The sequence below is a fragment of the Rhipicephalus microplus genome, chromosome 2 (assembly GCF_043290135.1).
Source record: "Rhipicephalus microplus isolate Deutch F79 chromosome 2, USDA_Rmic, whole genome shotgun sequence".
Lineage (NCBI taxonomy): Eukaryota > Metazoa > Arthropoda > Arachnida > Ixodida > Ixodidae > Rhipicephalus > Rhipicephalus microplus.
Genome location: NC_134701.1, coordinates 122,978,164 through 123,003,754, shown reverse-complemented (window position 1 = coordinate 123,003,754; position 25,591 = coordinate 122,978,164). Strand labels below are relative to the sequence as shown.

Sequence of the window (25,591 nt, the reverse complement as noted above, 5' to 3'; positions counted from 1 at the left end):
GATATATAAGATATTTGTGGTATTAACGAGCACGGCGACATTTGTCGGGCACGATGATATTGTTACTGAGCAGAAATTCCTTACTGGATCAAGTAGACTATATAAAATGAGTTTACTCCTTTTGTCTACATAGCAATTGAAATTAGCTGTCTTTTTTTGGTGAAACTGATGCTTTGCTTCCATAAAGGCACCAATCGTAATCAAGCCACCCATTTCATCTCTCTATACTGAAAATTTGGGCGATTTTTATGACATGTTCTTCCTCAATCAACATTTTAAATTTTAAAAAGTTTGTTCCTACTACTCGGTATACTTGGCTATTGCTCAGGAGTAGCCTTGTCCAAACACATTCAGGCTGTACATTTACGTGTAAGCTTACATGCACGACACGTGTACTTTGCAATGTGTCTGGCTTACGAAAGGTCACAGGCGTGTCGCTAGACTCAACGTATCAATCAAGCTTTCGCCTACCGCAGGCGTAAGTTCTTTGTTATTACGAAATGCCACTGTCAGTTATTCTTATTCACTAAAACAGGAACTGCCGGGGGTCGTGTTGTTTTTTACCGTGCTGACACTCGGCGCAAGTGGCGTGTTCAAAAAGAGCGCGCCTGACCACTGCGCCACTCCCGAAGGAGCACGAGAGTTAGCCGCGACCCCGTTCCGTCCTGGCAACAGCGGTCAGTCCACGCTTGCGCTCGTCAAAAGTGCCAACGGGTAAGTTTGCGACTGCTGTCTGCTAGCGCAGTGAAATGCCTGCGTTGCTCATTTTATCCCGTAATTAAGTATCGTGTCGCGTTGCATTTCGTTTGTGACGATCCCGCTGTTCGTCGTTTAAGCGCTTGCGGCACTAACGTTGCCTTCCGAGTTCTATTTTCACATCTTCTTTCAGTAGCCTTGATCACACTCATCCGCATCATAGGAGTGGGAGGTTGCTGTGTCACTTTAGCGCTTTTATTGTAACCCATATTTGTTACAGATAGGTGTTATTTGATTATCAACTTTAGACTCTGCCGAACAGAACGACATTTGAGTCGTAGGCAATGAAAGTGGGCGCAAGAACCGCGCCGGCGTTGTTTCAGCATCATCCCGTTAGGTCGTAGACGTCGCTTTTAAAAATAACGCCGGTGGCGTCGCAAGAGTTACTTGGTTAGTTTATGTCTTGCGCGTTCGACGTGCACGTTCAATGACATCTCGCCCCGAGTTGGAACCGCGCTCTTTTTTTCGTCCGATATCTCGCCGATCTTTATTGGCTGGTGTGCGCGCTCGTGCGGCTTCTCTTCTGACGTATCTGTCGCTTGTGACGTGTCCTTACGGCCGATCCAGAGAGGGTGAGCGAGCGTAGAAGGGGTCAGCTCCGCCGCCCGCCTTCCTTGACTCCTTGGGGGGGCAAACGGGTCGCGGGTCGCGATGATGTGGCGTTATTGCGAGGCTCTTCGTCTTTCTTCTGTGGGAATTGGTACGCCTTTAGCTTCATCGTACCATCGCAGTTGCGCCCAGGGCGTGCGTTCAGATTTCAGCTCCGTTATATATAAATGACTGTGGCGCTCCCTTTGGCCACTTTTATTTCAAGCCTGGTATAGTGTTGTTCTCATTCACAGATAACACTCTATTGCTAATAAATGTCAGTGAGAAAACGAGCAGTTATAAAAGGAGGTATACACTGTCAGTAACAAAACCGTAGTTCTAATAGACGCAATATAATGCTTGAATAATGTATGGCTGGCAAAAAGTTATTGCTGGAGTGGCTTTGATTTCATTATTTTTATTATGTCATGGTTTGTCACAATGACACATGTGCGTACAAACAAGAATGGGAATTCGAAATGCTCACCTTTTTTTTTTCTAGACGCACATTTATTTAGAACTAACAAACAAAAAAGCGAAGAGAAATAGAGAGAATGTTCTTTGTAGTAATTATAATGTAAATGACCAGAAGTAAAGCAGACGAAAAGATAACTTGCCACTGGCAGAGAATAAACATGATACCTTCGAATAAAATGGTTTCGATGCTCTTCTACTGAGATACGCTGGTGGTCATCCCTCTGTTCACATTATAAGGTATATATGCGCACTTAAACCTAGGAGTGTTAGTCAGTGTCGCCAGCAGCCGTGACTGTGAGTGTGGAACACTTTTTCTGCCTCTTGGTGTCACGAAGCACGTATTTTTTTACGAGCCAGCAGCTGACTAATTATCTCTAGCATACTACATTAAGGCATCCACTCTACCAGAACAAGAGCCTAGTTATGAATGTACAAAAGAAAGAAAATTTTAAGGGCTCTCTTCTCTTTTTTTTTCTTGCCACAACATTAATTTGTTAACTGACATTAATTAACTGACAAGACGGCCAGGGTGCCTGGCTGGGGCAAGTTTTCTTTTCGTCCTATTCTCTTTCAAGTTTATATCACAGGTACTGCAAAGAACATACCCCGTGTATTTTCCTTGGCTTTCTTGTCCGTTAGTTGTAATTAATGTATGCACCAAAGTGCATGTGTATTGAGGTTTTATGCAATGGTGAAAGACCTCATAGGTGAAAAAGCAAATCTCGTCAAACTAGTGTGACCGAGGCTAATTACTGTTGCACCTGATGTGCAGAAACATTCTGCCAATCACCCTATTTTAAATGGAACCAAGGTGTCATCACAGCTAGTCATTTTGTGTTTGAGAATGCCAAATGCATTTAGCAGCTACAGGAAAGGCACAGTTTTATGTGGAAGGGGTTCATAAACACATAAGTGGTTATAGTGTGACCATTCCTTTTATTCAATGCATACCGCAAAATGAAAAAAATATTTTTTTTGCGGGTTGTAGATTGACTTATTGCGGTCTTTGGCCACGATGGTGACAGCTACATTCGGTTGAACCTTCAGAATTTTCTTGCAAATTTTCATTAGCAAAACAGTGCGATTTGCTTTGTAGTGAGATTGTTCTAACTCTTTCTCAATATTGTGGCTCTGTAAATGAATCAGTTTAATATTTTTTTTTTGTGGTCCTACGAGGGCTCATTCATAGATACACTTTGTTGATGCTGCTTTCATAAATTTTTTTTCATGTAGCAAGCATACGTGTACATTCCTTTTGGCTCAGTATTACGAGGTGCATTCGTGTTTCAATATCATTGTCTTGTCATGTATACTGACATCTGAGTGTAGCAACATGGTCTTTCCCGTTCGTGCAACAAAATGGCGAATACATCTGTCTAGTTTGTGTTGAACAGATTGTGTAGCTCATCGGCACCCAGGTGAAAGGTTACAAAAAAGCAGACTTGAAAGTGCTTTTCTGTCTGCCTTTCTCTGACCTTTTGTCTTTGTGCAAGGGTGCTTCAAGGTCTGTTCAGCATGATGCTTTCTTTGAATCTGACCTTTTTTCTTCCTCCACCTCAGAAGCATTAAAAGGGCACTGAGATTAAATCGCACATCTGGGGGAGTGTCAAGTCTGCTTTCGAAGTTCTTTTAAAGTTCAGTGACACATAAAAGGGAAGGTTGTGGCTCAATTTCAGTGTTCTATTAGCGCAAACGCATCAGCTAAGTAGCACCAGAGATTGGGCACGTTGGTTCTGCATCATTCAGAGTGTGAAAGCACAATTTATTCAGCCATTTCACTATCAATCGAAGCACACAAAAAGATCAGCACTTTTGCCTGTCTCTATACATGTTCGGGGAGTATGGGCTAGAAGTATGTAGTGTATGCTTTCTTGTCCTTTCATGTTACAAGTTTTCGTGTTCCATACCAAGTTGATACTGAAAGTGCCGTAGAATTAAATCCTGACTAAATATGGTACCACAAATAATCAGTGCCTTAACTGAAAACTTAGCTGCCTTGCTTGATACTGTTCTGGTATTCTCTCCCCAGGCAGTGATAGACCTGTCACGTCCGTGCAGCCATGGCGTCCCTGCTGATACGATACTCACTAGGTCTGTGCCTTCTTCACCTCTCGCTCACCATCGCCATCCCCAAAGAGGAACACCGAAAGATCCACACACCTAAGGTGCGTTCCCTTTTCACCCACTCATGCTCTTTCTTGTATAGGCTAGTTCAGTTTTGGTTAGGGAACTGACAGCCATCTGCCATGTTATCGCACCCTTGAAACACAAACCTGAATGGAAAGAAGTGCCCACTGTCAACGATGACCTACTCAGTTTTTGTATGCAATATGCTATCATAGTCGTATAACATGGAATAGTTTGCATCTACACAGAAAGAAATAGATTACTATATAGCATGGCTGATTACTTTATTTCAAATAAACATTTATGTGTAATATCCCTATTAATCGCCAATGGTGCCCTGTGTAGATGAGTATATATAGCAGACATTTTGCCAGTATTTATGTAGAAAGGAAGGTTGCTTCTCAACTCGAGTGTTCCTTTGTAGCACTTGTGCTACGCTTCTTGTTACTGAAGGCATTACTTTGCATTTTTATAAAGTTTATAAGTTGATGCAATATTTGGTGTATCAGTTTGCAGCACACACTCGATGCAAAGCTTTAAAAAGTGCCACAAACACACGATGCGCCATGGGGTTTTATTGCAGCACACTGTGGTTGGTTATGCAGCGGAGACACTCTGTGGGCAGTAATCTCAAGTCAGACCATTTTTTCTGGTGGAACTGCAATAAACAAAACTAACATTAGTGCTCATCAGAATCGATGCGTGACGAGGACATGACCTACCTACTGTGCGATACAATATGAAAAGGCTGGAGAGTTTTTACTCAAATTACTGAAGCATGGCAGCCAATTTCTATTATGACCAAAAAAAAAAAAAATAGCTCGCTCATGCACTTGTCAATATTTTCTGACGATATAGCCGATATTTTGACGATATTTTCTGACGATGGGCGCACGCCCATCGGTGCAAGCTTGTGCTCATCTTCGTGTGGGGAGGATGGGCTGCTGCCTTCTAAAGTTGCCTTCTAAAGTTGCCTTTTAAAGACTATAGAATATGCTGCTCGTCCAGTGACCTTTGATATGCAGGGACTCTTAAGTGATATTGAGAGTGGTGTTCCTGGACCAACGTCATGGCAACAACTGCAAAGAGCGTGCATCGTTTGCCTAGGTGCTGTGTGAAAGCTACTAATGAAAAAGTAATACAGACTACCAGTTCTGTAACTTCTGCAAGGTTGATTAAATTGTACATGGTGCTCACTTGTAACAAACGTAGTGGAGTGAAATTCTTATGGCCTTTAACTGAATAAGATAATGAGTCGAGCTGGTTGATTGATGTTAATTATAGAGAGATATTTAGGAATGTTGGAACTTGAACATAAATGATAACAAAGAGAAAAAGACATAAAAGGCAAGTGCTGCCCTGGCTCTTTTACTGCTCATTTTGTGTGTGTATGTGCTTAAGCATTAAGTCATTGTCTCAGCCTGCTCACTCACGATGGGAGCAAATGTGATTTGAAAATATAGTGAAAAGGACCATAACTTCTGTGCCATGGCCTTTGGGGAAGAATAGTACTAACAAACATTGTATTAACTTTTGTACCTTTAAATAGCAGCCCTAATATAAAAAAAGCTTCCATAACCATAATTTAGGCTTCCATAATTTAGGCTGTTTTACCAACTTTGTCACAGCTGCGCAGTCTAAGCCAAGTTGAGATGTGAATCATGCCTATACACATTATTAATGAGAACTAACAGACAATGATGCCAAGAGAAGTATGGGGGGTCTTATTAGAAGTGATTGTAATATAAATGTGAAAAAAGTGCGGTCATCTCCCCAGTGGCAAGTTATCTTTTCGTCCACTTTTCTTTCTTCACATTTACATTACATTTACTTCTAATAATTTCATGTATACTTACCTTGGTATTCTTGACTCTTATCATTAATATTGTGTCTAAGAAAGACAAATTAGCACTTAAAGTTGCACTTCTTTTCTTCACCTGTTAGTGTCAGTGTTCTGTCTCATGTGATAAAATACAAACACAATAAGTTCCGATGATTTCTTACTTTTCTTAGAATATAAGTCTCCAGTTCAGTTCACTAAATTTTTTTCATTATTTGCATGCCATCTTCAGTACGCTCGTAGACATTTCAGGCCACAATACACAACAATCACAAGTGAACTGCCGAGATATTGCGAGCATGGCTTCTGAACAGCAGCTGATATTTAGAGTTGGTTCCCTTTAAAAAATTCATATTAGTCTTTACATCAATGAGCTAGCAATCAGCATACTAAAAAGGTGTTTTTTTATAATATTTACGAACTTACAAAAAGATGATTTACTAGCTGTCATTTTATAATGCCTTTGGTGTTGAGGCCGCACATTTGGTCTTGAAGTAAATGCAAATAAGCTTCTAGAACTCAACTGATTAAAGAATTTTTTTATGCATTGTCAGTTTTTTCTTGCAAAACCAAACAACTAACATTATGAACAAATGGGACTCATGGTATGTGACATTAGTAGGTTTTTATATGACACTGTTACGATATTGATGTTTGACTGTTATACCCATTTGTGGATACCACTCTTTTCTGCGCGCATGCATTCGCAGCCATTGAGTGATGAACAGCACTACAAGGACGAGGATGGCGAGTCTGAGCACAACCCTGACTATGACCACGAGGCCTTTCTCGGAGAGGAGGCGGCCAAGACATTTGACCAGCTGTCGCCAGAGGAGAGCAAGGAACGGCTACTCAAGATCGTCGAGAAGATCGACAAGGACACCGTGAGTGACCTTCATGCCGCTCCATAGCGTAGCAAAAAGCATTCCATGGTAAGGACTTCATAGCAAAAGTTATATCCTGTGAGAGCCTATGCTTTTTGTTAAAGAGATTTAGTTGTGAAGCATCTCTTTGCTCGGTCTCATGTCCCACGGTGTCGGCATCCGCACTCACAATACGCATGCCCAATTGTCCTATTTCCCTCTCTCCAACAGCTGCACATTACTCTCTCCACTTCTATTACCTGCTTGTACTCGCTTCCCCCTCTCTCTCCTCTAGGCATCCCTGCCAGGGGCGTTAACAGGCCCATTGTGCATGTACGTCTCCTCCCTTTCCTCTTCTCTGTCGCTTTGCAACGCCGACGCAGGTAGCATCTGATAACTAGTTTCTTGATTGAAAAAACTGACTGCTCGCACGGCACAACCGTTCACTGGCCAATCTGTATATATAGGTACTAGATCTTGGCGTCCAAGGTAGTGCCAGTGGGAGATTTCTCCTGTGCTTTGTTGAAGAATAAAAATTCACAGCCTGCGCGTTAACTAAAAGCGACCTGTAGTTTTCTGTGTCAAATGGGAGTCTTTTAGCAGCGATTGGCATGTTCTGGTAGGAAACACCGATCCATCGTTGTGTGCTTTGCACCTCCCCTGGTATCTCTCTTGCACAACACCGCGATGAGCACCACTGTGAACGTCAGTGTAAGTGGTAGCACCCGCTGCTTCACATCTACACATGCTTCCCTTTAGCGAGAGATGGTGTAATTATTTGAAGGGACTCTAAAGTGAAACTGTAAAGCAATTTAATTTGATAGACATCACTCTAAAAACTTCAATAAAGCTTATTTCACCATCGTGAGTGTAGTAATGGATGTTTAAAATTTTCTGTGAAAATCTCGGCACGTTATGTAATGAATGTGAAATTGTATTGTTCATATTTTGTCGAATTGGCTCAACAAAAGTTCCTGAAGCTTCGTATGTTAAGGGTCTTGCCTCTTCAGAAGACAATCTACTTTATTTAGCCGATTCGGAACCATATAGGTCCTAGTAGACGCCATCATAATCTAATAAATTGCAGCAACTGGTGCAGGAATGTCAACGTAGCGTTGCCACCTTGCATTTTCTAGCTTACCGAATGTCTTCTTGCATCAAAATAGATGGTTTTGGTATTGTGAAACAGTAATTTACACATATGAAAGAAAATCTTATTTCTCTAAGCATTGTTTTAAATAAGTGCTGTCAGTGGTCCATAACCAGAACTATACAGTTTAATACAGAAAAGTGAAGGCTTGTTAGACTGTTACAGAGGTTGAAATATACAGTTGAAATTTGATATAACGGACTTTTATATCTTGAGGAGAAAACTTTGTCGTATTGTAAACTTCACAGTATCAGGGTATCTGCCGTTCAGTTCCATGAATGACATTGTGTGTAGCTTTCATGAGGAGGAAAAAAAGGAAGGAAAAGGAAAATAGAGGGAAAAGAAAGGCAAGGAGGTTAACCAGCCTATAGGCAGCCGGTTTGCTACCCTGCGCATGGGAGAGGGATGGGGGAGATGAAAGAGAGCAGAGAGGGAAGATAGAAACAGCACATTCGGCAGCACATGCGTGCACAGCTTTCATGAGGATACCAGAAGTGATTTTAGAGCCAAACCATGCAATACTGTAAGCATGCACTACTATTAATGTTTCAGGGAACAAAATGGCATTGAAGACATTGTATGACCACGCAGTGGTGGTTAATGACGTCATCGCAGTATTTTGCAGCAAATGTGAAAGCTGCCAATAAAAACACAGATGCTCAGCTGCTGACTCGAAGGTCGCGGGTTCAATCCTGGCTATGGCAGTCGCATTTCGATTGAGGCGAAATGCTGGGGCCTGTGTATTGGGTGATGTCAGTGCAGGTTTAGGAACGCCAGATGGTCAAAATTTCGGGATCTCTCCACAACAGTGGCTCTCGTAATCATATCACAGTTTTAAGACGTAAAACTGCAGATATTATTAAGAACACAGGTGTGACTTTTTGCTGGCTGCCTTGTCCTGATAGGCACCTTAAAGAGGCCGTGCAACATTTTTCGATGTAGTCATTGAATGGCTTCATTGAAGGCCTTTATTGTCTTGTGAATTGACCACTGTGAAAGTTCTTAGAATCTGCGAAGTACAAATTGGGTTACATGGATTTGTCATATGCCTTGAAGGGGCTCTGAAATACTTTTTCAAGTAACAATGGAATAGATTCACTAAAAGAGCTTACTGCCTCACGAATTCAATGCCACCAAAATTTTAATAATCCATACAGTACGAGCAGACTTACAAAAAATTGTTGCATGCTGCAATCGCGTTCTCCCTTCTCTCATTTCGGCAAAAGCGCCGGAGGCAAAGGAGGGAGAAATGGCAGGGGCAAAGAAAATATGTCGCGTAAATATATGACCTTGAGAACATTTTTTTTTCTTAGAATATGCGGCATTTTACATGTGATCACGCGTGCACGCGTAGACAAGTCGTGGGCCTTCCGCGGCGATCCCTGTAACGACTGAGTGCACCATGTTCCAATGGCTGATAGATGGCCTTCTATGCGCGATTTTTGAGTGTCTTCTTTCATTTCTCGAGAGAAAAGAAAGCAATCTTTAGCTGACTTTAATAATTTATTGTGATTTCCAGGCCGCGTGCTCTGTGGTCTAGAACATGTGGCTCGCGTGTTCTGAGGAGCCTCTACTACCGATCAGCAGTGTTTTCTGACAATGCTCAAAAAGTGTTGCAGGGCCCCTTTAGGAGGTCTCTCTCATTTTGTACCAGCGAGCGCACTCAAAGTTATGGGGAGGGAGGATGACAAGGTGGTAGAAAGATACACTCATTTCTCGACGGGTATGGTGACTTCAATTGTGCACTTTCTTTTCCTTTTCTTTGAATATGCAGATTACCTTCAGTGTAACTACGAGCAAACCTGTGGGAATGTGGCAGCATTTCATGGCAGCCACAGCCACTGTGTAGTTTACAGTGCTCGAATGAGCCACTGGCCGTGGACGTAGGGTTTATGGCACGGTAATTTGGCTTTAGAGCATTATTTGTCGAGAGAAAAGCAAATGATATCTAGCTGACTTCGAGAATTAATGGTGAATTCCGGGCCACATACTGCTCTATTTAGTTTGGCTCACTTGTTCTCAGGAGCTGCAATTACCTGTTGGCAGAATTTTCCAACCATGCTGAAAAAATGTCACAGTGATTAAAAAAGAGTGGCAGAGACACCTTTGTTGCTGTCTATAAATCTATTAACCAAAAAGCTTTTATCTAATAAATTGATTTAATGAGACCTGAATGTTAATGATGATTGATCCTTCTATTGCACACCTTTCATTGATTAATCATTTGTCAGTTTTACCTCCCCTGTTTTATCAGTATTGTTTGCTTTAGTACAGTGCCACACGACCAATTCACAACTGAGCGTCTCTTGCAGGATGGCTACGTGACGCAGCAGGAGCTTGAGGACTGGATCAGGCACACACAGAAGCGCTACATCCGCGATGACGTCGAAAAGCAGTGGAAGGTGTACAACCCCCAGGAAAGCAGTCGTGTCAGCTGGGACGAGTACCGAAACATTACGTACGGAGCCGAAGGTAAGCAAAGACAAGCGAAATTGACGTAAGTTCTGGAATAGTACGTGTCATAACCGTGATGCAATTATGAAGCAGGCTGCTGTGAAGAAGGCCAAATTAATTTTGACCCCTTGGGTGTCTTAATGCCCACCTCAGTTAAAGTACATCAACATTCTAGAGTTTTGGCACCACTGAGGTGCAATTTCTGCATTCAGGAAATGAACCTGTGTTCTCACCGTCAGCGCCACAATGCCAAAGCCACTAAGTTGATAGGGCAAAGGGCAAGATTCGCAGGTGCCTGCAAAATTTATGGTGGTGTCACTTGAAGAAAGATGTGGGAATGAACAATTCGGAAGAGGGATGTTGTGTGCGACTTGACTGATTACTTTAATGGAGTAATAACTATTGCACCTGGCTCAAGCCTTACACTAAGCAGTTCATAACAAAAAAAAAAGGATGTCAGAGGGTGTTTTTTTTTTTTTGTCATAAGATGGCACTAGCTGTTTCATAGTCTGCACTTTGTTTTGCTTGATGTAGTTCGCCAAGTGTAATACTGGTGTCACAAGGGCTTTTTTAATCGCGATCAGGGTGATCTGGATTAGTTTTTGTGATCGCTATCAACATTATGACCGCTGCTACACGGCCCAAGCTAATCCGGTTCGAGCTTCGGTCAGATGAAATGCCCCAGGTGGCATTTGCCTGCCCTAAAACATGCCACTGACAAAACTCGGTGTACGATGTATTTATAGAGCCCTTTATCAGCAATGTTAATCGTGCAAGAACCACTCGAACGTCAAGAACTTTGCATGCCACTACAATAGTAATTTCATAAATCCATCATTCAATAAAATTTTCCTAGCACTTACCTGTATTGCTGTGCGAGATTCTTAACCTTCGCTTTTATTTCTAATGGCTCCGGCTCGTAGTCTTGTAGTGGCAGTGAAGCGTGTACGTGCCAGTGTTTCACTTCTGGCACCTCAAGTCTGTTCCAGGCGCTCCTGCCAGCGGTCACTTGCTGTAAAGGTCTCTTCATTCGACCATGAAGTGCGCGTACATTGCGACGTAGTCAAAAGGATTGCGACACTCGTAATCAGTTTGCATCGAGGTGCTCCATCAGCTCCGATGGAACGAGAGCTGAACTAAGCTCTGAGGGCAATGGTCGACTGCTTGTCGTCTACATCTCTTGTAACTAGATGCGGTCAATGTGAATCCTAAAATATGCGACACTTCAGATGTTGTTCCAATTTAAACAGTTTATAATTTCATTTTTTATGAACATCTAACTGTTTTGAAGTGTTGTTATTGAACCATGCTCGATTTTCTTGTTTATTGTGCTTCAACAAGCTTGGCTAGGGGATGCAGATGACAGGGAAATCACGATCTCTCAGGCAGATCGCGATGCACGGATCGCGATACTCTTCATCCCGATTACGCCTAATCAAGATTAAAAGTAACCGTGTAGACACACCTAATCTGGATTATGGTTAATCTGGATCGACACTGATTGCGATTAAAAGTGCCCGTGTGACACCGGTATAAACGGCAGTAGTGATGCAGTGACGCAAAAGTTGTGGGTATGATCCTGGCTGTGGCAGTCACATTTTGATGGAGGCGAGATGCTAGAGGCATGTGTACTTAAATTTAGGTGCACATTAATGTACCCTGGATGGTTAAAGTTTACACAATACAGCATTCTTCATAATGACTGTATGGTTTTGGCATAAAAAACCGCAGATATTATTGATGAGTATTGACTCTGCGTCTTATACCTTGATAATGACTTAAATGAATGGGGAAGACATTTGCAACGAAACCAAGATCTGGTTTAAATGGTGCAAGGAATCCGCTCTGAGTGCCACCATAAACCTGGTAGTCTACACTAGTTTGTGACTACTGATGGACTACTTGACAATGCAAATTCACTGAAGATGACGAGGGTGGCTCATTTCTTTTTAAGTGAAAGTTGTATGAGACAACAATGGTTGCGTGCGTCGTAGTTGTCTGCGGCTGGTGTCCATAACCACTATTGCATGAAATGGGAAAAAACTTAATAAATAAAAACATCTGAGATATGATTGGTTTTGAACCTGGGTTCCTTGCGTGCCAGTGCAGTGTTCTACCACTGAACCAAGTCTGTTCTTGAAACTCCGTTCCATACTGACCCTAGGCAAGCTTGATGGAGGAAGGAATCGCATTAACATAAGTAATTAAGCATTCTAAAACAACGAAGGAACAACCAGGCATCACACAAGGTGAATTGCGTAACGAGTATGTTGTCAAATGCTCCAGCCCATTACTAAAGCTTCAGGCATAACATTTCATCTTCGTCAGCCTCAGCATCAAAAAATGGCAACAAAATTTCTTGCAAGTGCATAGCGAGTACCATGCTTCTCTGAAGAATGACAAAGGATGTTGTAGTGAATGCCTGCATAGTACACACAACTATGATGATTTATGGCATTGTCAAAAGAGTGTTTAAAGAAGGCTCCATAAGGCCGCTTTTACAGCTTTTGCTGTGAGTGTGCTGCGCGTTCCACGCAAGCCTGTTTTTCTTTTTTTTTTTTTGAACAATGACTCATTGCAAGTCATTGAGTGAATTGTCATTTGGCAAATTGTTCACTGATTCGGCTGCCGGACCCATGGCCATTTAATAATACAAGGAAATAAGCGGCAATGGGCCATTTGACAACGACCGAGTCTGTGACAAGTGGCTGTTTGTCAATGTTTGATAGCTCGTTCATGTTTTCACTCAAAAAATGGTTTGCACCGTTGTGAAAGTCATCTTTTTGTGCTCACAATCTTAATTGTCGTCTGGCTTGGTTGAGTTTCTTTTCTTGAAAACATGGCGCTTGCCAGTTTGCTGTCCGCATTGCTGTTTCACAGTGATTACTAGGCTTGTAGAAATAGTGAATTTTATGTTCGAAGTCAACTTGAAGCGAATATTGATTTTGTTAAAATAATTTTGAATAGAATTCAAATAGTGTATATATTAAATTATACAATGAAAAAGGAGCATATTTGTCATATTCAACTAACCTGTATAACATCTTGTGAAAATTGAAACAATGCCTGTGCAAGTGCCATTTCTTTTGTTAAAAGCATAAGCAAATAACTTAAAAAGTAGGAGGATTCGACTTTTGGTACAATGCTACTGATAACTCGTAAAATATGTTACACTTTAAAATTTGCTATGCTTAGAGCATATATGTCGGTATAATGAGCCTTTAAACTGAAAAAATGAATCGATGTAGGGCTTATATCTTCATTTTAACCTTGGAAGTGGGGTTTCGTGGCAGCGCAGATTTTTTCTGACTACATGTTTTCACAGCTTAGCACGACTTCGCTGCAGTGAAACCATTTTTACAGGGTGTTGCATGCAGACTAATATGCACCTATTCGTTCCTCTTGAATACTTTAAAATCTTCAATTCAATTCGAAGCTAACTCAAATACTGCATTATTCGTTCGAATATTCAAATCATTCGAATATTCGCTCAAGCCCACTAATAATGTGTGCACCGTTCATGACCTGAAAGTGCGAGGCAAGGAAAGGCACGTGAGATAGATGACAATTGTTACTGTTGACAAATAGACACCTGGAAGGATGCGAGTGTTCTTAGAGTGTAGGAAGCACTGATGAGGCTCGCACTCCTACGGTTCATGTTCCTGCTTGCATGGTTTGTGTTTGCGCATGCACTCAATCATGATTGCATGCCTTCAAAACTTCTAAAATTAGAAAGTTTTTTGTTTTTTGTTGTACTGAGCAGCAGTTGTTTTTCAATCTCATTGCAAGCCTCGCCAGGGTGGTCTAGTGGCTAAGGTACTCGGCTGCGAACCCTCTGGTGGCGGGATCGAATCCCTGCTGCGGCGGCTGCATTTCTGATGGAGGCGGAAATGTTGTAGGCCCGTGTGCTCAGAACCCCAGGCAGTCGAAATTTCCGGAGCCCTTCTCTACGGCGTCTCTCATAATCATATGGTGGTTTTGGGATGTTAAACCCCACATATCAATCAAACGATCACTCCCATTGCAGGCAGTGATGGCGATGACTCTGATTCAGACTCGGACGGGAGTGCCATGAGCTTCCAGGACATGGTACGGCGTGACAAGCGACGCTGGGACCGTGCCGACAAGAATGGCGATGGCCACCTCGACAAGGAGGAGTTTGGAAACTTCCTTCATCCCGAGGAGAGCGAGGACATGAAGGGCGTTGTCGTCGAGGAGACCATGGAGGACATCGACAAGGACAAGGATGGCAAGATTTCGCTCGAGGAGTACATTGGTATGCGCCTTCCCTTTTGTCTTGATTTTCTCATTTTAATTTATATCTCACTTTGTTAGTATTATTGCACTGTGTAAAGCTTTATATGCTAGCAGCTCAACTCTTATTCAAATCAATAATTAACATTTGTAAGCTGTGTAAAATTTAAAGGACCCCAACTGCAAATTTTTTTGTTTTTGGCTTTTTAACAGTAATTTACTAGTAATACCAAAATTAAATTGGGAATGCTGTAACGCATCATAAAATTAATGCTAGCATTGTTAGTTCAGAACCATTTTGCGTCAGTCCAAGACACCCGCCTAAATACCATGAGAAACTGGTGTTCCACAACGGGGCGGTGCCTGAGACCACGTGTGCTCAAGTTTCGGTGAAGCGGAACGCGCCATTTGCAAATAGTGGACGGTGAAGAATAAAACAGTGTGGGTGCTTCAAGCGTGTCCCCCTTAGAAAAGTGAAAAGCATTCCTGGCGTAAGCAGCCAAAACCACCTTCAGAGCAGCCCGACAACAGAGCAAGAGCGGGGATAAACAATAGCCCTTGCCAGGAGCCAGTCTGAATATTGTGCACGCCCCGCTGATGTTCTCCAGCGTCAAGAATACTTGCTTTACCTCTGTATCTCACGATGTGGCCCCGTGTTGACTTCAAACCCCAGAAAATGTTGATTAGTCCTAAATACTAGGTTAAGCACTGACCCTTACTATAAAACCAAACCAAAATATTTCATAGGCAACACTCGTCACCAATAATCGGTTGGAGGCCAGAGGATGTGAACGAATAATGCAGCGTTCGAATTTGCTTCATATTGAATATTTTGCATGCAGAACTTTCAAACAACACAAGCATCTCGAGTTTCCAAATTTGGCGTCAGGGGTCGTTTAACACTTGCTGCATTCTGTGCCCCCACTCTCGTACTCGGCCTACTTTCCCTAAAAGTTAACTCCTTTGTAGACCGCATGTGTCAAAATTTTTGGTGGGTCAGATAGATCAAGAATAATGTGGATCAAAAAAATCGTGTGCTCATCACTTGTCACTGGCTATAAGCTTTTTTAGTACTGCTAACCTTTCTGCGTAGGTTGCATGCATGTTCCGTTAACCTCTCATTTCTGTTAATTAGAAGTTAGAATACAGATAGAGCTGTATCATTCTGTCCTATTTTTTCTTTTGTTTTTATTGTTTTCTAGTGTCAGCCAAATAGCAGAAATGTAATAAAATTGCATATTATAATTCTCACTCTTGCCCTGCTGGCATCATTGACTTTGGCACCACCTGCTTGCGACCATATGCGTTTAACTTGTTGTAGGTCAACAACACTGATTTCGGAGATTTTGAAAATCAGAAAATTGGATCTACCAGGTTGTCAATGGATATTCCAGGTTTTGAATGTGTAGCATATTCCAGTGCAAAAATTGCCCATGTACGTACACAGAAACTTCTTGGAGTTGACAGTGTCACACAAATACCATCTGGTGCTGCAGTGTGAGCAAGGTGCATTTTGAACAGAGACTCTAGCCTCCATTTCCTCCATTTGTTATAGAAAATTCATTTCTCCTTGGCAAAATCAAATAGCAGTCTTGAAAGAATGCTTTCTAAGCTGAATAAATATCCCTGCTCAGTTTTTTAAGGGCACCGGGTAGGCCCTATACATCTCAGGCTTTTCAATCATTTTGAGGTTTCATTTTCCTAGTAAATAAAAAAGATGTTCACATAACTCGTACGTAATATTTTTCCAAATTTTCCCTTTAACCTAAAGCAGGTATATTAAAATGTGACTAATATTAGAATTTTTGTCCATTTTTTTTACCACTAGGATGTAAATTGTGAGTTAATTCGCATCTATGGCAATTTGTAACACAAAAATAGTAATGTGAATAATTTCAATTCTGCTTTAGTAGCTGTATGCATTTATATGAAATACAAGAAAAATAATCAACTGGTTATCTTGGAATGCATAGAAAGTAATAGGACCAAAGTAATAAAAAATCGAGCTTAAAGTTAGAAAATGGTTAAAAAGTAAACACGCTTTGTCACAAACACCGCTCAAATATTTTATTTAGTAGCTATAAGATTGATAATCATTGCCCAAGTCAATTTCTTAATTTGGAGCATCTCGTAATGCCTTGCCTTGCTTTTTTCTTGAGCTGTCGTGCAGCCCTATCGGCAGTGTATTTTCAAGTGCGGTGAACATTTTCCAGCAAATAGACTGTAGTTTGGCCAGACTTCAATCCTAACAATTTCAGAATTTGGGCTTGTGTGATACTGCCATTTTTTAATGTAAGAACAATATCCACTGTCGCAATATTTAAGACTGTGAACCTAAGCGAAGACAGCAAAACCCTGTGACCTGATTTCCAATTACTCAACACTGGCATCGGGTAGTTCGAATGCGCTATTTATTGTAATCGGATTTCAACTATTAGTCATGTCCATTAGAGCACACCCGTTGTCACCATGCATGTGTTTCATCGCGAAGGATGCTGAAAAAACTGAGAGGTTCAGCAATGAAGAGCTTGCTGATTCAGTGTCCAGCTCCTCAGTACGTAACTGGCATTTATTCATATTTACTAGAGAACTGTATGGGTTTCCGTGAAGTTTACACTTTCTGAAGTCCTTATTTCCCCTCAGCATCTATACTTATTGACAAGCTCGACAAACACAAGTTGTAATGAAGCTAGGAGCTGAAAGTGTTCGACCGATGCATTGCAAAGATGAAGTGTGAATATAAAAGCGCACAGTGTCTCCGCACTGCTCTAGAAGTTGCCTGACAATTTTGTTATACACAGTTGACTCTAGACAAACATTTTGTTTTTCGTACATGACGTATCGTTATTACAGTTGAGCTCAACTATGTCGAAACCATTTATATCAAATTATCGCGTATAATGAACAATTACTAAACACGGTAAGTTTACATTGAGAATATATAGCAAAAGTTACTGTTTTATCGAACGAAAATAGCAACGACAACTGATATATCAAACTCCATGTGCCTCAAAAGTGTCTCAGCAAGTTGGCTTTCCCTCGCGGTGGCAGGGAAAACTGTCGGCGCCACTCTAGAAAAAGTTGGTTAGACCCGGTTGTGCGCGGGCGAACACCCCCCTCCAAGAAATGATTCTGCCCCGCTCGCAGCACTTACAGCCAATCAGAGGCCGTAGTGCTTTCTCCGAGGCGCGCAGGCGGTAGAAGTGAGCGCAATTTTTTCTTTCTTTATGCTTGTGTGCCTGCTGCTGCCGATTCAGCGTGGTCTGTGGTGTTGCCTGTTGGTGCTCTGTGAACTGTATTGGCGCGCTGTGATCATGGCTTGCACAAAGAGGCAAAATTTTCTGTTCGCCACGAAACTCGAAATCATCAATCGGGTTGAGCGCACTGAAAAGAAGTCCGACGTCGCCGCCGCGTACGAAATTCCAAGGAGCACCTTGAGTACTATCCTGAAGAACAAGGCAGACATCATGGCCAAGTCGGACAAAAGGCCAGGTGCCCGTGGCGCCCGATGTGTGCGCGCTGCTGTGTACGAAGATGTTGAAACGGCCGTTTACAAGTGGTTTGTGGACGTTCGGTCGCAAAACATCCCGATGTCTGGCCCTATGATCGAGCAGAAAGCCAAGGACCTTGCTTTTCTGCTTGGCAGGAATGATTTCCAAGGCGGTTCAGGCTGGCTTCAGCGGTTCAAAAAACGGCACGACATCGTTGGCAAAGCTGTTACAGGTGAAAGCAGAGCGGCGAACCTGGACAGCGTAGAAGAATGGCTCGAGGAAAACTGGTGAAATATCGCAGCAAGATATAGAGCCCAAGATATCTTCAATGCAGATGAAACCGATCTGTTTTGGCAAATGTTGCCAAACAAGACACTTGCGTGTCATGGCTACAAGACAAGCGGCGGCAAGGCAAACAAAGCTCATGTGTCCGTGCTGTTGGCAGCTAATTTAGACGGATCGAAAAAGCTTCGACCTCTGGTTATCGGGAAAAGAATGGCATCGCGATGTTTTCAAAATGCGCTGTCGCTTCCAGTTACCTACCGAGCAAACTCAAAAGCGTGGATGACCGGGGAGCTTTTCAGCAGATGGCTATCGTCGTGGAATGATGATTTGGTAGGCGAAAATTGCAAGGTGTGCCTGCTCGTGGACAATAGTTCATCTTACCACTGCAGTACTACCTTCAGCAACATCGAGCTGCTTTTTTTGCCCCCGTACACTACGTCTGTACTGCAACCACTTAATCAAGGCGTTATACGCGCAATGAAAGCCGGCTATCGAAAGCGCCTGGTGGAGAGGCTGCTGCAGAACCTTCGTGTCGGCAGGGAGCTTAAGATCAACTTGCCTGGAGCTATTTCTATGTTGAGTAGATTGTCGGCAGATGTCAAGAAGGAGACGATCCAGAACTGCTTTAGGCATGCCGGCTTTCGCATGCCTGGTGATGACACCCCAAATTCTGGCAGCACTGAAGACACCGAAGGTGTTTCCGCCGTAGTTTGGAACGAGCTGGCAGAGTTCCCGGGTGCTATCGACGGATTGACATTCGACGAGTTCGTCAGTGCGAACGATGATGTCCCCATCATGGGCCAATTATAGGATGAGGATTACATTGCAGACGTCGTGCCGACCACGAGTCAAAGCGACAGCAATATGGAAATCGACAACGGCCCATTGCCTACATCCTTCGAAGTGATTAGTGCACTTGCGTTGGTCCGGCGCTATTGCTTGAATGTGGAAGGTTGCGGCCTCAGCTGCTCCGACTCGTTGAACAACGTGGAGGCATGCGTGCTGCTGCAGGCAGCGAAGTCGTTGACACCGAAAAAATCTAGGACTATTTTGTTCCACAGTAGGGCACGCAAGTAAGCCATCATATTAATAAAGTACTTTTCTTCTAGTTTGTTATGTGCCTTTGTGTCAAAACCTTTACCGGGCCTATATCGAATTATGCCATATATCGAACTAATGAACTTTTTTTGGCAAGTTCGGTTTACCCGGGTTCGACTGTAATTATTTCTTCAAGAAAAGTAGACTGTAAGCACAAAGTGCATACAAGGGGCTTGCCATTAGGTGCGTTTTCACTCAGTGCTTGCTTTCGGAAAAGCTGGTTTTGAGCCACAAGAATGCTGTTTAAGAAAAACATGAATGTGGAAAATATGCACACAGGGACACTCTTGACAATTGCTCAGAAAAAAAAAATTATATATTTCACACTGCGCCCTATCATGTGCCTTTAAAAAGGCACTTAATTCATTCAGCATGCTGGAAATGGTGCAGTGCAAGCTTCCATTTTATATATTGCCAAAGTAACATATAGAAGTACCGAATGAGTACTAGCAATACTTGTCAGTGCATTGCACACAAGGAAAACTCGTTTAGTTTGAATGTGAGAGCACTCCATTTCAGATAGATGGATAGATGGCTGTGAGCATCATCTATTGAAATGGGTCGATGGACTGTGAGCTGCCTAGCTCAGTTTCTGATTCGGTTTTTCTTTTTTATTTCTATTTTTCTCCCGTCACTCCTCTTGCTACCGTTTGCTGGTCTCGGATGCGGACTTGTTCATGTTCCCCCTATTGTCTCTAAAGTAAAGCTTTTCGTGGAGGCTATGACCCAAATAAATACCCTGGTCAATAGGCACTTTTAGCTGAGCATTTATGATGCGCTTTGATCAGACCGGCGTATGCTATCGATCTGCAGACAAATGCATAGAAGGAACTTTAGTGCACAGGCACAGAACGATCGTGTCAGCAACCAAACGTAGGACGCATCTCTGATATGGTTAAAAAGTCTATTGAGTGGCACGTTGGTGTGAGCATTGCTTTGCAGCCAAGCTGACGGCATCTTGGGAAGACGCGCTCGTGAAATCTATGCAGTTCCCCGCACTCTCTCGGGATGCTACATCTGCACGGGCCGAGCATAAGCGACAATCGGCTAAAAGCATCGAATATGCATCCTCTGCTGACAGAGGCATATTAGATGCATTTGGGAGTCTTTATATGTTACTAAAGGCTTCCAAATGCCCGATATTCTAAGGTTATGTGGCTTGTTTTTTCCTGGTTTTGAAGTGCCATTACCACATTGGGTGCACTGCAGGTGACATGTACGAGGGTGCAGCCGAGGGTGAGGTGGAGCCGGACTGGGTGCAGAACGAGAAGGAGCAGTTCAAGAACTTCCGCGACAAGGACAAGGACGGGTTCATGGGACCCGACGAGGTGCGCGACTGGGTCATGCCTGTCGACTATGATCACAGCGTGTCCGAGGCACGCCACTTGATCCACGAGGCCGACAAGGACCACGTGAGTAGAGGAGGCATTGCCTTGTGCTTCCCAGACTGGTCGAACACCTAGAATTGGCAAAGGATAGGTATCATTGGTGGGTATAATGCACTTGTGGGCTAGTTGACCTGTCATATTTACGAAAAATGGCAGCGCACATTGGGTTAAAACCACATACACAAAACACGAAAAAAGGACGGCAAAAGTGCTGAACTTCAACTGTGTTGAAGTTCAGTTCTTGTACTGTCCTTTTTTTCGTGTTTTGTGTAGCTGTTTTAAACCAGTGTGCAATCATTGGTAGATATTGCCATTGATGAAGAACAGAGCAGGCCACTGCTACAGCAAGCATCGTGACCCCGCCGTTGTCATCACAGAAAAGTTTTGCAAAAGTAAAAAAAAAAAAGTTCTGTAGATGACAATAACTGGGCCACGATGCTTGCTCTAGCAGAGGTCAATCCTATTCATTGCTCATATACTAACACCATTAATAATCATAGTGCTCATCAATGGCAATATTTACAGATGAGGCTGATCCTACGCTGAAGGACAATGTAAACTCATCGGTTTTGCCCCGACTGCTGCCGAAACTCAAGGGATTCTGGACGATGGCAAAAGGGATAAATAGGGGCATAGGCCAAGACCTCTTCCCCCCTCATTCTCGACGGGTGTAAACAAATGCTATTTCTCTCTCTTCCTTTTCAATTTACACCTCAGTTATACAGTATTTTCTCTGCCCTTTAAGTTCACTTAAGGTGTTTCTGAGTGGTTTATAACAATACTTGTGCTTTCATGTACTGAAATCGTGTGATTATGAGGCACACCGTGGCATAGGGCTCCAGATAATTTCAACCATGTAAGTTTCTAATGTGCACTAATATTGCGTGACACATGGTTTACTAGCGTTTTGATTTTATCAAAATGTGACCACTGCAGCCTTAATCAAGCTTGTGTCTTGCGGTTTAGCGGCCTAGCACCGCAAATAGTATTGTGCCACCACAGCATTCTCTCTGAGTTGGTTTGATCAGTTACATGAGCGATTCCCGCTTGCTGTAATATCATGATCCTGTAGAAATACAATATATTGTCTAGAAAACTAACATTTTATAACAATTTATGATGTTGAGAAACATTCGTGTGATGTAGCGTTTTATTTTTGACTATGTTGGTTTCAGAGGGTTGCCCAGTTTGTTTACCTGCCTTGGTGACTCGGTGATGATAATGTACTAGTACTTCTGAACAGCCGCAGCTTTAGTTTTCTATAGAATGTGAGAGAACTTGTGTACGACACTACAAGCACACATAAAACAACTGTGTGATCAAAATTTATTTAGAAACACTTAGTAACCTCAGACTTCATGATATCGAAACCACAATTGTTGTGAAAATACTTTGTTATATCCAAACATTTTTATAAACGTATATTTGCAAAACTGTATTTATGACAAAGCTATTCTTCACTTACTTTGTTATAACCAATTATCCATAATATCTGTGCTCGTTATATTGTGGTTTGAGTGCATGGCATTTATTACAGGCAGTGTCTCTTAACTTACTTCTTGCGTGTTTTTTATTCTACATAATTCAAAGTACCATAAGGTTGTTCTTGCTTGAACAAGACCCAAATCAATGAACAGGCAAGAATAAGCACCTGTTCCTGTCTGTTCGTTGGTATTGTTTTGATTCAGGAAGTTGTGCTATTATTTTCTGTTATGAGAAGGCATGCTTTTCATTGGCCGAGTCCTTACGTTGCTAAGCACAGAAAAGAAGGTTCAATTCATGTCGTTGCATCTGCGTTTAAGCAGGGATCAGCTACGCGTAGCTGCCTCGCTTGGCTATAATACCTAGCTGTTCGCTGCTCACTCCAAGAAAAATCATGGCGGACCAATATGAGAGATGGGAAGCATGTGGGGTTTCTCTAGTCTGGCCGTGGTGTTCAATACCTCTTTAACATCCCGTGGGATAGCAACCTTAGCCCAAGTTCTGTGTTGAATCAGCAACCCTCTTCTGGTTGTCCCAACACTTTCTCTGATTGAGCTCTCACCGCTGACTACTACAGCTACCACAAGGGCTTGTTTAATAATGACCATGGACCTTTGTCTTCGAGATGAAGGTGTACTACCAAGCGTCAACACTGGTGCATCTAGTATGTTAAGCAGTGCTGCCAAACACCAAAAAACATTGTGCAGGCTCTCGTATATCTATGTACAGTAAACATTCAAATACTAATGTAACGGCACATTTCTGGAGGGATCAATCAAGTTTTTTTAGAATTATACAGTCAAACCTCAATATATAGAACACGGATATGTCGAATAATTGCCTATATCGAACGGTTCCTATATCACGTGGGAAATCGCATGCATTATCGATTTTTTATTTCGAACAAAGTTTGACATATAATGGATATATCGAACTCAGCCACCCCAAACCGCCCGCACTCCATTGACAGGCGGTGAGCTTTCCCGCAACTCTCGAAAGTAGCGATAGAGCGGCGGGCGTTTACGAATGCTGCACACATCGATGGCGCCGAGAGCGCCACTTAATGTAGCGGCGTACGCGCGCCACAGCCTTGCGGTAGAGGTTCTTGAATGAGGAAAGTGAAGAGAAAAGCGTGGAGCTGTTATTGTCTTCCAATACGAAGGCATCGACACGGCTTCGCGTGGGGGAAGAGGGACTGGGAGGTAAAGATTGTGGAAGAAAGTATAGGAGGGAAAGGACGCAGACGACTGTCTCGGACGCGGCCCGCGCTGCCGCCGGGAAAGAAAAAGCAGTCAGGCGAGCCGGCATGGGCGTGCCATGTGCGCGCTTTACACCCGGATTCACGCCGCAGCCTTGCAGCTCGCAGTCGTTGCAGTCTCTAAGGTGTCAACGGCACACTGCGCACTTGTTGCAAGCTCCTCCCCCGTAGCATCGGCAGGCATCGGTCGTTGTGCTCGCAGTGTTCGTGCATTCAGAGTTAGGCCTGTCGCGCGCTGTGGTGCGCGACAGGCCTAACTTCGAACGGCGGAGCTCACGGATGTAGAGATTGTCACCGATGCTACTGCTGAGCAGCCAAATGAAGACTCTGCTGAGGTAAATCCCGCAAGCGCTGATGGTGCCCCACTCCCGACATCAGCTGAGGTCGTAGCTGCCTTGGCCCTTGTGTGCCGCCACAGCGGCGCGATTGAAGGCACCGGCCTATCACTTATGGATTGCCTGGACTATATTGAGGACGCAGTCGTCAAACACGCCATGGCCAACAGAAAGCAGGCTACTCTTTTTCAATATTTTAAACCAACACAATAAATACTATGTTTGAATCTTCAAGTGAGTATTTACTGCACCACGCTTGAACGCTTGGTGCAACCACGCTTGGTTGTTTTCAGCAAGCTGTTGACGCATTTTTTATATTTTTTTATATCGAATTCTGGATATATCGAACTATTTCGCGATCGCCGCGCCGTTCGATATATCGAGGTTCGACTGTATTCAACTCTGTTTGTCCATGTCCACTTTATATTTCCCACTCAACCGCTTCACCATTTCGGGCAAGCACAGCTCATCCTTGTTGAACAGTCTCAAACTGTTCTAGACAAGTCTTGCACCTCTGCTTGATGGCAGAAGGTTTTGTTGTTGTGAGCATAATTAAAATAAGAATAATCATGAAAGCACTCTCAGAATGCTTAAAATTTCTGAAAGCTTTCGAATTCCTGTTTACTTTTTAGGGTCAACCATTAGGAGGTGGCCAGCCTTTCTTGCATGAGTAATTCACAATTAGCTTCAATCCGTCTTCACATGTGCTTCAATTTCTTTTTTCAACAGCAAAAGTTGTATTTTAGAACAGAATCATCTAATACCGCTTTTTAACAAGACAAGTAACTATTTTAAGAAGAGAAGTCCTCATATTGTGCATACAGTTAACGAGTTAACATGTCTCGTATTTTCGTCACATGGTTACCCCATTCTCTTTTCAGGACGGCAAGCTCACCAGGGATGAAATCATCGACAAGTACGACGTCTTCGTGGGAAGCCAGGCGACAGACTACGGCGAGGCGCTGACTCGGCACGATGAGTTCTGAGTGGCGAGGAGAAACTCGGTTGCCGCTTGTCGGCAGTTCCTGTGCTTTGCCGAGTGTAAGAGCGTCACCTCTATGAGTCGGGTGCGCCAACCATTACGTCCGCCACTCAGCCTTTGCATCATTTGTGTTTGCTCATTGCCTGTTGACTTCAAGCATGTATTGCCACATCCACCTAGTGAAATTTCGTTCTTTCACCCCACACTTTCTCATCTTGTTTTTTTTTTTCCTGCCTTGTGAATACACATACTAGTTCTGGTTGTAGACAAGTCAACTTTATGCAATGGAAGTTGTTTCGCCTGTTTAAGAAAAAACTGATTCTTGCAACTTGACGAGAAAAGAGCGGTGTTCTGGAAGCTTCAAATAGAAACTGTATTTTTCTCTATATTCAAAGGTCTGTTGCAACTTTCACCGACCTCCAGCTATTCAACAGTTGCACACTGTGCTGTCACAGGATTTGCCCTAGGAAGGCTGAATGAGAAAATAATACTTGTATCAGTGGTAAATATCAGAAAAACGGTCACATGTATTTGTCGCACCAGACTTTTAAGGGAACTGTGCCTGATTTGTTCTTTATTTCATGTATAATACTATATAGTATATAGTTTTACCTCTGCTGGTTTTATGTTCAGCCGAACTTTTACGTTGGTTGATTGTCTCTACGTCACACTTTTCTCTAAGATATTATTGTTAGACAGTTGTTTTGCTTGAAAATAAATTTTTATGTAATGCAAGGTGACTATTGGCATACTGTCGTACAAC

General features: G+C 42.8%; 1 protein-coding gene across 2 annotated transcripts; it reads left to right on the top strand.

Annotated features, from left to right (window-relative positions):
* Nucleotides 1-579: 579 nt before the first annotated feature.
* scf (Calumenin B scf) lies at nucleotides 580-25,057 on the top strand. 2 transcript variants are annotated; one of them, XM_037422022.2, is made up of 7 exons: nucleotides 580-714; nucleotides 3,851-3,986; nucleotides 6,499-6,672; nucleotides 10,114-10,273; nucleotides 14,283-14,531; nucleotides 20,593-20,795; nucleotides 24,728-25,057. In XM_037422022.2, exons 2-7 carry the CDS (start codon nucleotides 3,882-3,884, stop codon nucleotides 24,830-24,832), a joined length of 996 nt encoding a protein of 331 aa, XP_037277919.2. In that variant the 5' UTR covers nucleotides 580-714; nucleotides 3,851-3,881; the 3' UTR covers nucleotides 24,833-25,057. The 2 variants fall into 2 exon arrangements, with proteins under 2 accessions (XP_037277919.2, XP_075742859.1); XM_075886744.1 differs by lacking the exon at nucleotides 580-714 and adding an exon at nucleotides 1,311-1,456.
* Nucleotides 25,058-25,591: the final 534 nt, after the last annotated feature.